This window comes from Rhinolophus ferrumequinum, chromosome 2 (genome assembly GCF_004115265.2).
Source record: "Rhinolophus ferrumequinum isolate MPI-CBG mRhiFer1 chromosome 2, mRhiFer1_v1.p, whole genome shotgun sequence".
In the NCBI taxonomy this organism is placed as follows: domain Eukaryota; kingdom Metazoa; phylum Chordata; class Mammalia; order Chiroptera; family Rhinolophidae; genus Rhinolophus; species Rhinolophus ferrumequinum.
In genome coordinates, this window is record NC_046285.1 from 46,408,158 (window position 1) to 46,423,354 (window position 15,197).

At 32.3% G+C, this 15,197-nt stretch overlaps 1 protein-coding gene across 9 annotated transcripts in view; it reads left to right on the forward strand.

Annotated features, from left to right (window-relative positions):
- The window catches only part of STXBP5L (syntaxin binding protein 5L), a 231,754-nt gene that overhangs the window by 167,168 nt on the left and 49,389 nt on the right, over positions 1 to 15,197 (forward strand). For 7 of the 9 annotated variants that reach the window (XM_033134983.1, XM_033134991.1, XM_033134974.1 and 4 more), the window contains 2 exons: positions 2,520 to 2,585; positions 9,586 to 9,678. In XM_033134983.1, coding sequence (XP_032990874.1) covers positions 2,520 to 2,585; positions 9,586 to 9,678 — 159 coding nt within the window. The remainder of the gene's footprint in view (positions 1 to 2,519; positions 2,586 to 9,585; positions 9,679 to 15,197) is intronic. The other 2 variants (XM_033135040.1, XM_033135048.1) reach the window with 1 other exon arrangement.

The following is a 15,197-nucleotide window of genomic DNA, read 5'->3' on the forward strand; positions in this document are numbered from 1 at the left end:
ACAGTCCACAAGAAATTGGCAATCACTTCTTATACTAGGCTACCAAATACACAATTAATTCTTTTTTTCTTTAGTTTATGGATTTTTCCTTTCCAGTCTCCCAACAAAGTCCCCATCTGCTATGTTTGTGGCCTGCTGCCCACTAGCTAATTTTCTTTATTAGAATCTTGACTTCTTACAAGCATACCTCCCTATGTCCATTTAAGATTCCAATGATTGTCACCTTTCCCTAGGAATTTCTTCTAGGAAAGAAATATTCTCAACTCAGTTCCATATTAGAAATACTCTCCCTGATGCTCCCTTTAGAGAGATTGAACACCAGAACAAAAGGCAGTCTATTTATGTGCATCTGGGATAGTTTGGTTTCTGTTTCTATTTTCTTCCATTTGATCCATGTTTATATCTTGCAGGTACTGAAGATCTAATAATAATAAATGTGAGTAATGTGAAAAAAACATTACTGAAAATTTCATATTCAATATTCAGCTTTCAAAAATGATACAAGAACTAGGCAGAAGACCAAAAAAGGAAATACAAGTCTTGAAGAATGCTATGTATAAGACCTCTATACTGAAATATGCAGAACAGTGAAGAAAGAAAAAAATTGTTTAACCATTTAAATGGAAGGGAATACCATACGTATGGGTTAGAAGACTATTAGGATACTTAGTCTATCAGATTTATCTATAGGTTTATCATAATCCAATAAAATCTAGCATGTCTTTTTTGTAGAACTTGGCAAACTGATTCTAAAATTTATATAGAAATGAAAAAAAATTCTAGAATACCTAAAACACTATTGTAGAAGAAAAAGTTGGAGGACTTCACTACCTGATTTCAAGATGTACTATAAACCTACATTATTTAAATAGCGTGGTAGTCAAAATAAAAAAGACAAAAAGACCAGTGATTACAGAAGAAAGTCCAGAAATAGAACGACATATATATGTCCAATTTATTTTTTACTAAGGCACCAATAAAAATCAATGAAGACTGGAAAATCTTCCTAACCAATAATGATGGAACAACTGGGCAAACATAAAGAGAAAAATGGACCTGATCCCTATCTCACCATAATCAAAAATTAAATTGAGATAGATTGTAGTCCTAGAAGTGAAATTCAAAAAGTTCTTGAAGAAAACAAAGTATAATATCTTTATGACCATGTGGTAAGCAATGATTACTTATTCAGGAATTTTAAAAATCACAAAAGAAAAAACTGATAAATTGTCTTTCAAGTAAATTAATCTTCTGCTCACCAAAAGACATTTCATTTTCATTAAAAAAATAAAAAAGTCACACATACTGGAAGAAAATATTCACAATACCTACTTTTGACAAAAGACTTTTAACAAAATAGATAAAGAATTCTGTTCAAGCTTTGACACTTAGTTCTGTAACCTTAAACAAATAGTTTAAACACTTCGAACTTATCTATAAAACATAAGGGTTGGGCTAGAGTGTCACAACAGTCCTTTTCTAAATGATTTGTTGAACCTACAGCAAGTTTATTGATACAAATTATATAAAGAAGGGAATAGTGGAAAGGAATATGAACAAAGATGGTTTTGGTAATTGACAATAACTCTTAAATACATCTGGGTATGGGAATTTACATTAAATAGAATTTTAATAGTTATTTACAAAGAAAAAGTATGTGAGATTGTCCAACAAACAGGAAACCCATAATTAAGGATATTTTGTGAATGCCGTAGGAATGCAGAATGGCAGATAGTGAGAATTACAAAATATTTATTTCTCTATTGTGCCTATCCTAGTATTTGTCAGGAAAATGACAGAATAGAAAACAAGAAATATTAGAAATAAAAATGTAGTACTTATTTTAGGAATGAATGTTATACTGTTGTATGTACCATACAATACTGCATTTTTATAAGTATATTTAAAATTCATACCATCTTAAAAGTCTTTTTAAAAGCCAATAACCATTTTCTCTTGAAAGTGGAAGATTCAATTAAGTCTTTTAAAAAACTCCTTCTAATTCATATTATTCTTGGTCTATTTTCAGATGAAGCTAGCTCATTTATTAAAGTAGATATTTCATATGAAAAAAATTTAAAAAGGATTTATATCTTTCCACCATCATGTTCAGTTACCCTTTGTATATCAGCTAGTTATTGCTCTTTATTTTTTTCTGTATCACTTGTTAAAGGGAGGGTGATGGAGGGATGGTTGAAAAAGGTGAAGGGAAATAGTCAATTAGTGTGCTAACTGCACAGTGACAGATGGGTACTAGACTTACTGTGGTGCTCACATCTTAAGGCATATAAATGTCCAATCACTGTGTTGTACACCTGAAAGTAATATATTTTATGCCAACTATATTTTAATTAAAAAGATTTTAAAAGAAATTTTCAGAATAATTGTCATAACATGAGCATTAGAAAAGTAGTTTTCACAGGGAAAAAAACCTTTTTAAACTTATAGGAATTAAAAAATAAGAATTAGCTACAAAGTGTTAGCAAAATTCATCTAATTTTTTGTGATTTTATTTTCAGGTTTAACTGAGCTGAATGACAGTCCAGTTCCCCTGGAACTTGAGCGCTGCAAGTCTCCTACTTCAGGTAAACATGAGTGGTATTTCTCAGGCTTCTGGTAACTCACTGTAGCAATCGACTGCTTTATTTTCCTAATTCTTATAATGTACAATTCATATTTTTAGTAAAGTTGTAATTGAGTTTCTGAAATTTAACCATAAGCAAATTTAATTCCAAAGTTAAATAGAAATAAATGTATTTAAAAATATTTTTGGCCTCCCAAAAATATTCAAATCAGAGGTATGAGTGCAATACCTTTAAAGACACTTTGAAGGAAGGTTATTTTGCAGCTATATTAATAATTCTAAGAAAAAATTGGTAATATTGTACAGAAACTCCTCATATAGCTAGAATTGAATTAATGGGAAATACATGCCATAGGTACAGTAGTAGATACCATGCCTCTGAACCATAGTTTGGAAAATGTATATTCATTGGCAAAAGAAATTTTAAAAATGATAATATAATGTGTTGGAAGTAAAACATCAAAGTAAAGCATAAACCCATTAAAATATATTTTAAAATGTGAGTGTAAAGATTACTAGAATAAGTTTTTAAAATCTTTAAAAAAAAATGTTAACAGGAGAAATTGTTGGGTAATGGGATTATGAATGGTTTGCTTATTTTTCCAATTTTCATTTATCTGATTTTTCTATAATGCATTTATGGTAACATATAAATTATTACACCAAAAATATTAGGCATATCTTTGACATTGAACTGTAGATCCATTTTCACAGAGTATAAAATATGATCATTTCTTTTTATTTAAACTATTTTTATTTTAACTTCATACAAAATTTTATAAAGCAATGAATTTCGACTTTTAGAAATTCATTTAGAATTGTGACAGTTCTTGAATTTACTCCGTCCCTTAAGAGTTGTTAGTTGTTTATCCTTATTTTTCAGAAATGTAGGCTAAGTAGAATGTTGTGTCCTTTGTACATTTTTGTTTTAATCGTATCTATTTAATCCTTATTTTCCTGTTTTTATTTTAAATATAGTCTCATACATTTACCCTGTTTTTTGCTTTCCTATTTACACCATCCTAATTTAGGTATTTATTACCCCATACCGAGAGTATCATAAAAATGTTCAATAGGTTTCTCTGTTTTCCATTTTTTCCTTCTTAGAATTCATTGTGCATATCATGGTGCAAAATTAATCTCCTTAAAATACTACTTTGATATTTTCCCATGACAGAAATCTCCAATGTAAAATGTCATTCGACATCCTATATCAAATTTAAATAACCTGACTCACTTTAAATTCTCATTTATAATCTGAATTTGAATAGTAATACATTTATATGGTTCAAACATCAAAAAGAAATGGAATTTAAAATTTTCCCTTCCTTTCTTCCTCATACATTGTTTCCATCCTCTTGAAAAATAAATATTGTTAGTTTCTTGTATAGTCTTTCAGACAATTTGTAAACAAACCAAAGACATAAATTCTCTTTTGCTTCCTATTTTATACGAAAGTAGTATATTATGTGCATTTCACTGTACTTTGCTTGTTTCACGTTACAGTGTATCTTGTCTTTCCATTTTATTACATAAAGTATTTCCTCATTCTTATTCAACAGTAACGTTGCATGATATTGAATTACATGATGTACTATAATTTATTTAATCATTTCACCTATTAAAGGACACTTAGTTTAGTATCAGTCTTCTGCTATGTTAAACAACGCTTCAGTGACCAACCTTGGTACATTCCTCATTTTAAACGTGTGGAAGTATATTTTTGGGATAAATTCCTGAATTGGAGTTTCTGGGCTAAGCATATATGCCTGTCTAATCTTTATAGATACTCCCAAATTGCTCTCCTTAGGGTTTGCAACAATTTTCTTTCCTTCAAGCAATACCAGGCAAGTATTGGTTACCAATTAAAAAAATTTTTTTTGCTTGTCTAGTAGGTAAAATGGATATGTCAATGTAGTTTCAATTTGCCTTCCACATATAAGTGGTGTTGAATACCTTTTCATCATATGATTAAGATCTCTTTAAATATTTTTTCTGTAAATCATCTATTCATATACTTTGCCCATTCTCTATAGGGTTGTTTGCTCTTTTCATGTCCTTACTTATATTTTGATTACTCCATTTGTCAAGTATGGAGAAAAGGTGAATTAAAATATCATTCATCATAACGTGTTTTTATTTTTCCATGCATCTATGTTTTTATTTTTAAAAATGTTCATGTGTAGATATTCAGAAACATATCCACAAAAGTGCATTCTTTACCATTAATCATGATTGTTCATTTCACATTATGTGTTCTTCACCTGAATTCTACCTTGTTTATTGTTAATACAATAGCTATTACATTTTTTTTATTTGGAATTTTCTTATATACCCTAGCCTTACCTCCTTTAGAGTAAACTTTTTTTTACCTGAGGTATAATATGTAAACCTCAAAGTGCATAAACCTTAAGAGTTCAGCTAGACTAGATTTTGCTAATGAATACACCATGAAAACAACATCCAAATCAAGATATAGACTGTTACTAGTACCACAGAAACCTCCCTCATGCTCCTCTCAACCACAAACCCCCACAAAGGTATTTACAATTCTGACTTCTACCACCAATAATTAGTTTTATCGATTTTGGATGCATATGAATGGAATCATGAAATATTTATTTCTTTTGTTTCTTGTTTATTTTGCTCAACATTATATATAATGATATTCATCTATGATGCTGAATGATTTTTATTGGTTGTATAATATTCCATTATATATGAATTTATCTCAATTTGTATATTTAGTTTATTTTTGCTGGGCATTTAGGTGTTTTTCTGTTTGGGGCCATTATAACCAATCATGAATAATTTTTAATGCAAATATAAACTCATTTATGTTAAACATGTATCTGACAGTGGAATTTTTGGGTCATAGGGTACTTATGCATATACATATATGCATATGCTCAGCTTTCCTAAATACTACCAAGTTTTCCAAAGTGTTTGCACCAATTTTATTTCCACTAACAGTATATGAAAGTTGCTTTTTTTTTTTAAGTTTATTGGAGTCGTACAATTCTGTAATACATCATCTATATATCACATTGTGTGTTCACCACCCAGAGTCAGTTCTCCTTCCGTTACCATATATTTGATCCCTTTTATCCTCATCTACCACCCCTTTTCCCCCTTACCCTCTGGTAACCACTAAACTATTGTATCTATGAGTTTTTGTTTCTTCGTTTGTTGGCTTTATTCCTTTGTTGTTTTCAGTTTCATATACCACATATTAGTGAAATCATACGGTCTCGACTTTTTCTGTCTGATTTATTTCGCTTAGCATAATAATTTCAAGATCCAGCCATGTTGTCGCAAATGGCACTATTTCATCTTTTTTATGACAGAATAGTATTTCATTGTATATATATATATATACACCATATCTTCTTTATCCAATCATCTATCTAAGGACACTTTGGTTGTTTTCATGTCGTGGCCACCATAAATAAAGCTTGCCAATGTTTGTTTTTCAATTTTAGTCATTCTGGGGTGTATGTAGTGTTATCTCATTGTGGAATTAAATTGAATTCCATATCTCTGATGTCTAATGATTTTGATGAACTTCTTTAATGTTTATTGACTATTTTTAATATTGTTTTATAAGGTATTCAAATCTTTTACTTGTTGTAGTTGTGTTGCCAACTTTTTCTTTTAATATGTAGGAATTCTGTGTATGTACTCAGATACATACTTGTAAGTCTTTTGTTGAATGTATATAGTATGGAATAGCTTTTCCTATTCTGTACCTTGCCTTGTTGGTCTCTTAAAGTTGGTCTTTTGATAAACAGAAGGTTTTTAATGCTAATATAACATCAATATTTTCTTTTAATGTTAGTGTTTTATGTTTTGTTTTTTATCTTTGTCCATCCCAAGATCATACAGCTATTTTCTTATATTATCTTCTAGAAGCCTTATTGTTTTACCTTTCACGTTTAAGTTCAACTTCCATTTGGAATATATTTCTGTACATAATGTGAGGAAAGAGTCAAGGTTCCTTACATTTAGGTATCCATTTATAGGAATACTATCATTTCCCTCACTGTACTAAAGTGGTGCTTTTGCCACAGATTAGTATGCTTTACTGCATGTGTTTCTACACTTCATGTTCTATTTCATTGGCATGTTTATTTTTTATCCAACTCCACACTTTTAATTGCTGTAGCTTTATAGAATTGCTGATAGTGTAGGTTCCCTAATTTTATCTTTATGGTTCTTTTTCAAGAATGTTATAGCTATTCTAGGTCTTTTCTGTTTCCACATAACTTTTAGAAACAATTTGTCAGTTTGCACACAGATATGCTTGGATGGTGATTATAATTTCATTGGATCTATAAATTGGGCAGAATTAGCATACTCAACAATATTGAATTTTCTACTTGGTATCATAAATATAATAATTGCTGTTGGTTTCTACTAAACATCCTGCTTAGCCCTCTGCCTATGATGTTTCTTCTTTTATTAATGTTAGAGCAGTTCTGGAAACACCATCGCCACACTTTTTTCTCTTTTTTTGGCAAAGCAGACTCAGAGGACTTTATATACAATCAAGTAGATTGCTTCAACCTAGGAAGGTTTTGATTACTTTTGTATTACATTACTTGGGACAGAAATGATTGACTGTGATAAAATTCATTTATCACTTCAGTGGCTTATTTGATACTGGTTTGCTAGGCAGGTCCTACTCTTCTTTAGCAGCAACTTTAAATTATAAATAATCATAATCCAGGAATGAGAGATTTTTTCTTTTAAAAGCATTTTAATCATTAATTTGTTAAAATATGCGAAATTTATTTTTCTGGGGAAAATGCCAACAGACTTTAACTTATCTTAAGAATATTGGAAATAATCAATATTTGCTTATTCCATTCATTTCCCATGAAAAAAGAAAAATAAGTGTGTTAAGAGGACTTTTTAAGCCCACAAAGGAGAATGTGCCCAATGCTATTTGCAGAATACCATAGCAACACATATACATAAAACTGCTTTCTTCAATCCCTTGCTATTGTTATAGGAATTGCTGCATACAATCTAGATTATCAGGAAAGGCAAGTTAGGGTAAATGCAGACTTTGTAGCCTAATTTCATAAAACTGTAATATAACTATGAAAAGAACAAATTTAAGATTGTAACAGTAGTTTACAAAACTCATGAAGCTTATCTCTTGAAGTAGAAAAGAATGAAAATATAAACAATTAAAATGGTTAGATAATTTTTGAATGACAGGATTAATATATATAATTAAAGGAACCTAGAATATTTGTAATATATTCTAACTTTTGAAAAAATGAGAAGAGCAGCCATGCCTCCTAATAAGTCTTCTTTATTTATATGCTTAGAAACAGTTTATTAGGTCTGACTGATAATGGCAATTATTATGTTTGTATCTGGTTACCTGTCCCCTTTTCATGCATATATAGCATTTAAGATCCAATGCTATTCTTGCCTTCTCTTTTTTTCCTCTTAGTGCAGTGGTTCTCAAACTTAAGCCTATATCAGAATCACATGAAGAGTTTGTTAAAACACAGATTGGTGATTGCCAGAGAAATTCTAATTCAGTAAGTCTAGAGTGGGGCCTGAGATTCTGCATTTCTAGCAAGTTCCCAGGTGATGCTAATGCTTCTGGTCTCTGGACCGCTTGAGAAACGTGGCTCTGTGAAACTTTTTTAAATATTTTTTTTTCAGTAGTTACTTCTCCTATTTTGGGATCTCAGATCTTCACCCCTTTAAACAAAACATTGACACAAATATCTCTGAGTAAGAGAGGTTGGGAATTACAGAAGCTAGAGGCCAGTGATTATGTTATAACTCTGATTTTCTACATGGATCTTAAATTCCCTTTTAGCCCAATAAACTACAAGTAAAATAGACTGACGTTTCAAACTATTCAATATTTCCTTGAGGATAACAAAAAAGAACAGAGTAGGAATTGGGAGCTGAAAGAATTCCAATGAGCCAACCAGAATGCTGATGTTCTCAGCTTCCAGGATAATATAATCATTTCATATTATTGATTCATTCACCAAGATGTTCAAAAAATAATTTTCAGTATCTACAGTTAGATAAATATTATGCTATCCTCTGAGAATAAATTAACGAACGAAACCGTAATCCATGCCAAATGGAACGGACGGACAGTCTACGACTACAGAAATCAACATTAAACTAATAATTTTACAAATTGTTAGTTCTTTTTTCTTAAAGCTGAGCAACCCTTTTTTGCTTACCAGGTAAGGTCGTGCAATTTGTACTACATAAATATACCTCCCAAGACGGTGAGCCGGAGCTAACATTCAGTCCCAGCTCCACTACAAGCTCCGGGCACAGAACTACAATCCCGTAAAGGAAACAGCACCTTTTTCTTTGGACAAAGAGTTGAAAACTAACCAAGCCTTCAACTGTAGGGTTATGTCTACTCACAAAGTGTGTGTTTTTCTAATTTGTCCTCCGTGAAGTTTTTCCTTTAACAATCATTTTTCTCAGATGAACATCTTTTTCTAGCCTAGCATTAGGTTCTAATCCAGCTGCTACCTATATATCTATCCTCATGATTCTCCCTATCTACAATATACAATAGACTTATTATGCTATTGAGTTCAAGCTAAGGCTAGGGTGATAGAAATATTTATCTTTATTAAAAATGTTTAGGTATTTTTAGTAAAGATGTCTTTATTAAAATATCATGGAGGTGAATGTCACAAAATACTAACAAAGAAGTAACCAGTTCTGCTCTCAAATCTGGGTTACAACTAGGTCTTATCACCTAGTCTGAATGCTCCTTCTGTGTGATTTGATGTGCCTAAAACTCTACTTTCTTCCAAAGAAGAAAACTTTTTCCTTCTAAACAGTCTTCTGTTGGGGCAATAACAGCGTACACAGATAAAGACATAGAAGAGAGACCCTTCCAAATAGTTACAATGAAATTCAGCTCTAAGGTAAAAATGCCTGGTTCACTTGGCTAAGAAATGACATGCCAATAGTTTTTTATTCCTTTCCTTTAGGACTTGCTACCAGAATTCCCGAGGCAGCAGCAGGCTTTTGTAGGAATGAAATTCCAGCTGTGAGACAGAGGAATCAAGTGCATCACTTGCCAGGTGAAAGTGAAAAACTCTTTTATGAACAAACAAGTTATTCATGTCTCCACAATTTTCTAGCCTTCAGTTAATCTCAAAAGCTGTATTATTTGTTGTGCTGAAAACACATGGTGAATAAAGACAAATTTCCTGAAGCAATGGTTAAAACCATAGGCACTGACCTCATGAGATATAAAACAGGAATTCCTAAGGCTGTTGTGAAAGATTTTTGAAGTGTTCCATAGAATTTTGATAGTGTTATTCTCCTCTAGACCTGAATAATTTTTATCAAGCCTATAAGAGAATCTGGAAGGGCCAACAGAGAATTCAGAGAAAACTTAAGAGCCAAAAAGTAGAGTGGTTTTGTAAAATTCTCCATAATTCTTCATAATAAAATTAAATATTTTCTATCATCAGAAACAACTATGATGGTCATAGAAACTCCACCAAAGAATTGCCTCAAAGGGGCAATGTTCTCTGTCAAAAATAGTGTACAGAAAGGAAAGTCCTATTATCGAAATTTTATGCAGTCATTGAATATTTGTTGCTGCTCATAGGGACCAAATCAAAATCAAACACCCATTATGCAGCTTCCTTAAATTGGGAAACCATTACAAAGTGGTGACCAGACTTGCAACTTTAAGCAACATGAACTGCCAATGTTCTAGACCCCAAATAAATAACCGAGAAACCTACAGATGTTTTAACCAACAATTTTCCAGACAATTTCTTTTTTTCTTGTGTAATACAACACCCCTTCCTATAACATGCCTTTTTCTGAGGAGAAAACTGAAGCACAGAGTATTTAAGTAGAGCTGGAATTCTACCTTAGTTACATTTGATTGTATTTCTATGCTTTTTTCCTGGTTTTCATTAATAAAATGAGAAAAATAAATACGAGAATTAACAAAAAATAATCGCAATTGAAATTATGACATCCAAGCAGTGAGAAAGTGAGAAGCTGCTGAGTCAATGAAGAGACAATGTTTTAACAAAGAAATTCAAAAGAACTTAAGAAATATATTTTGCATGAAACATCAGAAACCAGTGTATCATTTAAGTTCCAGGAAAAAATAGTTTTGAAAATATCTATTAGTTTTTATAGTTCATAAAATCAACAAATTATAACCACATTTTGAATTTATTAAGCCTTGTTTGCTAAAAATTATAATCAACATTGGAATAGTACTTCAAAGCAAACAAGGTATTTTTCATGTGTATAAGAAAAAAAATTCTATAATGTGTTTAGTAAAATGGCTTAATCTGAACCAATCCTATTCTTCAGACTTCAGGGTCCTCTGACCCCAAATTATTTACCCCCTATTTGCACTTTAAAAAGTGTGTGGAAGAACCTAGTTCTCTCTGGTAGTTTATAATTCACAATAGACAAGGACAGAAATAAAGATTCACAATGACTTAACACTTACTCATACGACACTAATAAAAAATCACGGATTCATTAATAACATCTAGATAGCTACATAATACATATTTTAAGGTAGCAAGAATAGTAGTCATAACATTAAACATTTTTATGCTGGGGCAAATTCTAATAAAGATACCTCTTTGCCTGGCTGTATCTTAGCTATTTCTAAAGAACGAAAAAGGGAAAATGGCAACAAAATTAGAGGCATGTAGGCGTTTCAGGGCTCCACAATGGCATGGTGACCCCCAAATGTGTGTGTGTGTGTGTGTGTGTGTGTGTGTGTGTGTGTGTGTGTGTAATTTTGCCTATATGCACACCAGATATTTTTGTCCTATCTCAGTTTCTGGCTTAGGAAAGATAGAGAAAATGAAATTCATTACTATATTTCAGCCAGTCAGTTAATCTATAAATAAACTTTATAAATGTTTTAACCTGTACAACTTTTATTTTAATTTAGTGTTAGATTTATTCAGTTTACAGAAGATATCTAGGCCACACTGGTGGTATCTTCTATATCAGGAATATTGTGTTGCTTAGTGGAAAGAGTATATAGCTTTGGAGTCAGAGAAATTTGACCTTACCCTGCCACTTTCTACCATTATAACATTAGCCAAGTTTCTTAACCTTACCTGTGTGCTAGTGTCCAGAACATAGACTCTCAGTAATATATACAAGTAGTTAGTATAAAAGCAATGATAAACATCCATGGCCTAAAGAGACTGGACTTGGTCTCCTTGACCATTTTAAATTTAAAGTATTAGTTGTAGCTTATTCATAACAAAGTAGAAATCCTTCATTGGAAACCAAAAAGTCAATCCAGTTGTTTCTCATTAATAATCAACTAATCAAAAAAAAAAAATCAACTAATCAGAATTTTGAATTAGAAACTTCTAACCTAACTCTTTATATTATTTCTCATTAAAGCAGTAGCCATGTTCAGACTGATTCAGAGTTCACTGTATTCCTAAAATAGTGATTCAAATGTGGAACCAGGATCTGACTAAGACTTAATGTGAAGCCAGTTCAAAATCCCTCTGATGAGCTAGGCTGCACTGTCTGTCCACTGACTATGAATTAAATCATGAATTAGGAAAAGGGCATCTGAATATATAGGTGATTGAAGGAGATGATACAAACAACACATGGAGCCCCCAAGGCAAAAAGCTTGTTGTAACGCCTGAAGTTCTAGTCATATTTAGGGCTAAAATCCAAAGACAGGACTGAGCATATGACCTCATTCTGCCACAAGCTATGGTAAGCCACCAGACTAATTACTATTACTGAAGCTGAGTTTGGGGGGCAGAAAATCTAGGAATGGAGATGAGTACGCTTGAAAAGTTTATAATCTGGTGCTATTGTAGGGCTTGGCCATCATCTGATCTTTAGGCCTGAATTTATCGGTAAATATTAATATGTATTTTGCCATCAGCCAATCCTTTTACTCATTTGCATCATCTTTGGTCTCCTATGCCATCCCACTGAACAATTTTAGGTAAACCAGAAGGTGATAGATGTTAATTAGGTAAGTGATTAACCCTATCTGTGGGGATGCTTTCCTTTGAATTTTTTTCTTCTTTTAAACTCAGATTTATTGAGATATATTTATATAGAATAAAATTCACTTTTTTAATGTACAGTTATGAATTATTTTTCCTTTGTTTTAATATTATTTTTACTTTCAAAAATGTATGCCATGAAATGTTAAAGTAACAAGAATTTCCAGACAATTTGCCAAGAATCTAATGGACTAGAATCCTAAGAAATCAAACACTTGCTGCAGCTCTATTCCCTGCCCACAGCTGGATTACATATGGTGCTGTTTGCTGTGTTACTGTCTGTTATCTAAGACTGGCAGTTTTTCAAGATGTGAAGGATTAAAGATATTATTCTATCTGAAGATGCACAACATGACTTAGAGACTTTTATAGAGAATAAGCCCACTATATATCAAGTGTGTGATGCTGTCATTCTTGAAAAAAGACAGTGGCCACTTAGGAAGTACTATTGTGTAGAGCAAAGAAATAATAGTACTATATACAATTGGAGGCCTTATCAAGTGTGCTGTGTTTAGTCCTTCACACTATATTTTAAGTAGGACATATTGCCAGATAAGTCATTTCTGGTATTGAATACAATAGAATGACGATCTTTTCTTGCCAAGTTTAATAAGGAAAATAATAGCTAATATTTGATGGTTGTTATATACCACACCACGTTAAGTGCTTTACACGTATTCCCTTAGTTAATGCTGACAAAAATCCCTATGAAGTAGGGACTATTATTATCCCTCACTTTACAGAGGAAGAGAAACATAATCTTCCTGAAATTAAGTAACTACTAACCCAGGGTCACTCAGCTGGCAAATAGTTGAGTCATGATTTGAATCCAGCTTACTTGTGTTCTTGATCACTGGGCTTCACTTCCTCAAATACCAGGAAACTTGCTTTGAAGAAAAGCAAGACTTTATGGAGCTTTACAAAGGGGGAAAAAAGACATCTAGCCTCTTCTAATGGGAACATTACTATCATTGCAATTGCCACCTTCCATTCCTTATTAGAAAATATAAGATTAAAGATAGATATGATGAACATTATTTTAATTACTCAAAAAAGTACCTGTTAAATATATGTATAACTAATCAGAATCACCTTAAGAAGCGCAGCAAAGTGATATCTATGTCTGTATCCATATCTAATTTAACAACTAAGAACAACATAGCATCTCTTGTATGGAAAACCTGAGATGCAACTCAGGAAGTAGTTTTTGTGGAAGTGTCCTGAGTAAAAGTCCCATAGGTTGGTTAATGTTCATAAAACCATAAAACATGTTTTTAAACAAAAACCGTATTTCTCAAAATGTGATCTGCCAACCTCTTGGCATCAGTATTACCTGTAACGCTTTTTAAAAAAATGTTTTTTAAATGTATTGGAGTGACATTGGTTAGTAAAATTATATAGGTTCCAAGTGTGTAATTCTGTAATACATCGTCTATATATTGCATTATTTGTTCACCACCCAGAGTCAGTTTTCCTTCTATCATCTGCAACACTTCTTAAAATACAAATTTCTGCTAATCTACTGAGAATAGCTAGAGGTGGGCCCCTAAGCCTCTTTAGGTACTTTACATTCTGGCATGTGAGAATGTGAATCAGGTACTCCTATTGCTCCAAAGGTTAGAACTGGGGCAAATTGGTAAATGATAAAAGAAAGTAGTTTGAGCGCAAAGGAAGGAAATACTGTAGCAATTATATCAAACCAAAAATTGGATTATTTTAAATACCTTTGAAGATTTCTGTTGTGGTATTATTCAAACAGGTAGGATGTCAAGAATGTCGTAGGGGAAATACCTGCATCGAGAGGATATTTGACTAGATGACCTCTAAGATTCCTTTGAGCCGGGATTGTGCGTCTTTCTTCTCTGCACAGTGTGCTAAGCCAGTGTGTAGTGAAAAGTCTCTGTTTCCCATTTTCTCCCATTTGGCTAACAATATGACACGATAGTGGTACATGTGCTTTAGCTTAGATAATGGTAAAAATGAAGAAGTTCAGAGAGCTGCATTCCCAGGGGCACATTGCAAAGGTTAATATGTATTGTTTTCATTCTATGTTTTCCAAGACTACTTGCCTCTTAACTCCCTCTTGCCTCATGCATCTTCCAACCTAAATTTCTCAAATGTTAATGTGGAACATATTCCTCTAACATTTGAACACACTTTCTCAGTCTGCTTAGCCCGGTTCAGAGTAACCCTTCACCTCTACCGTCTGACTTTACTGTGGTGTTTTTTTCAACATTCATTGAGGACACAGTGTACTGTATGCCAATACTTAATTAAGTATTGGTAATACAATCCCTTTGGAGAACTCTAAGTTTCAGGATGTTAGTGGGTAGTTGACAGAGTTTGAAAAGCAAGTATAATAAAATGTGTTAAGTATTATAAGGCAGATACGCACAAGGTGCTATGAACGTTAAGGTAATAGCACCAAATGAAGCTGTAAGTTTGAGGCTGCCTTCAGAAAGGAAGTGATTGTTCAGCTCTCCTGAAGGAGAAGTAGGAGTTTACTATTTGGACAAGGGAAAAGGATGATCATTCTGTACCTAAGTAACAGAGGACTG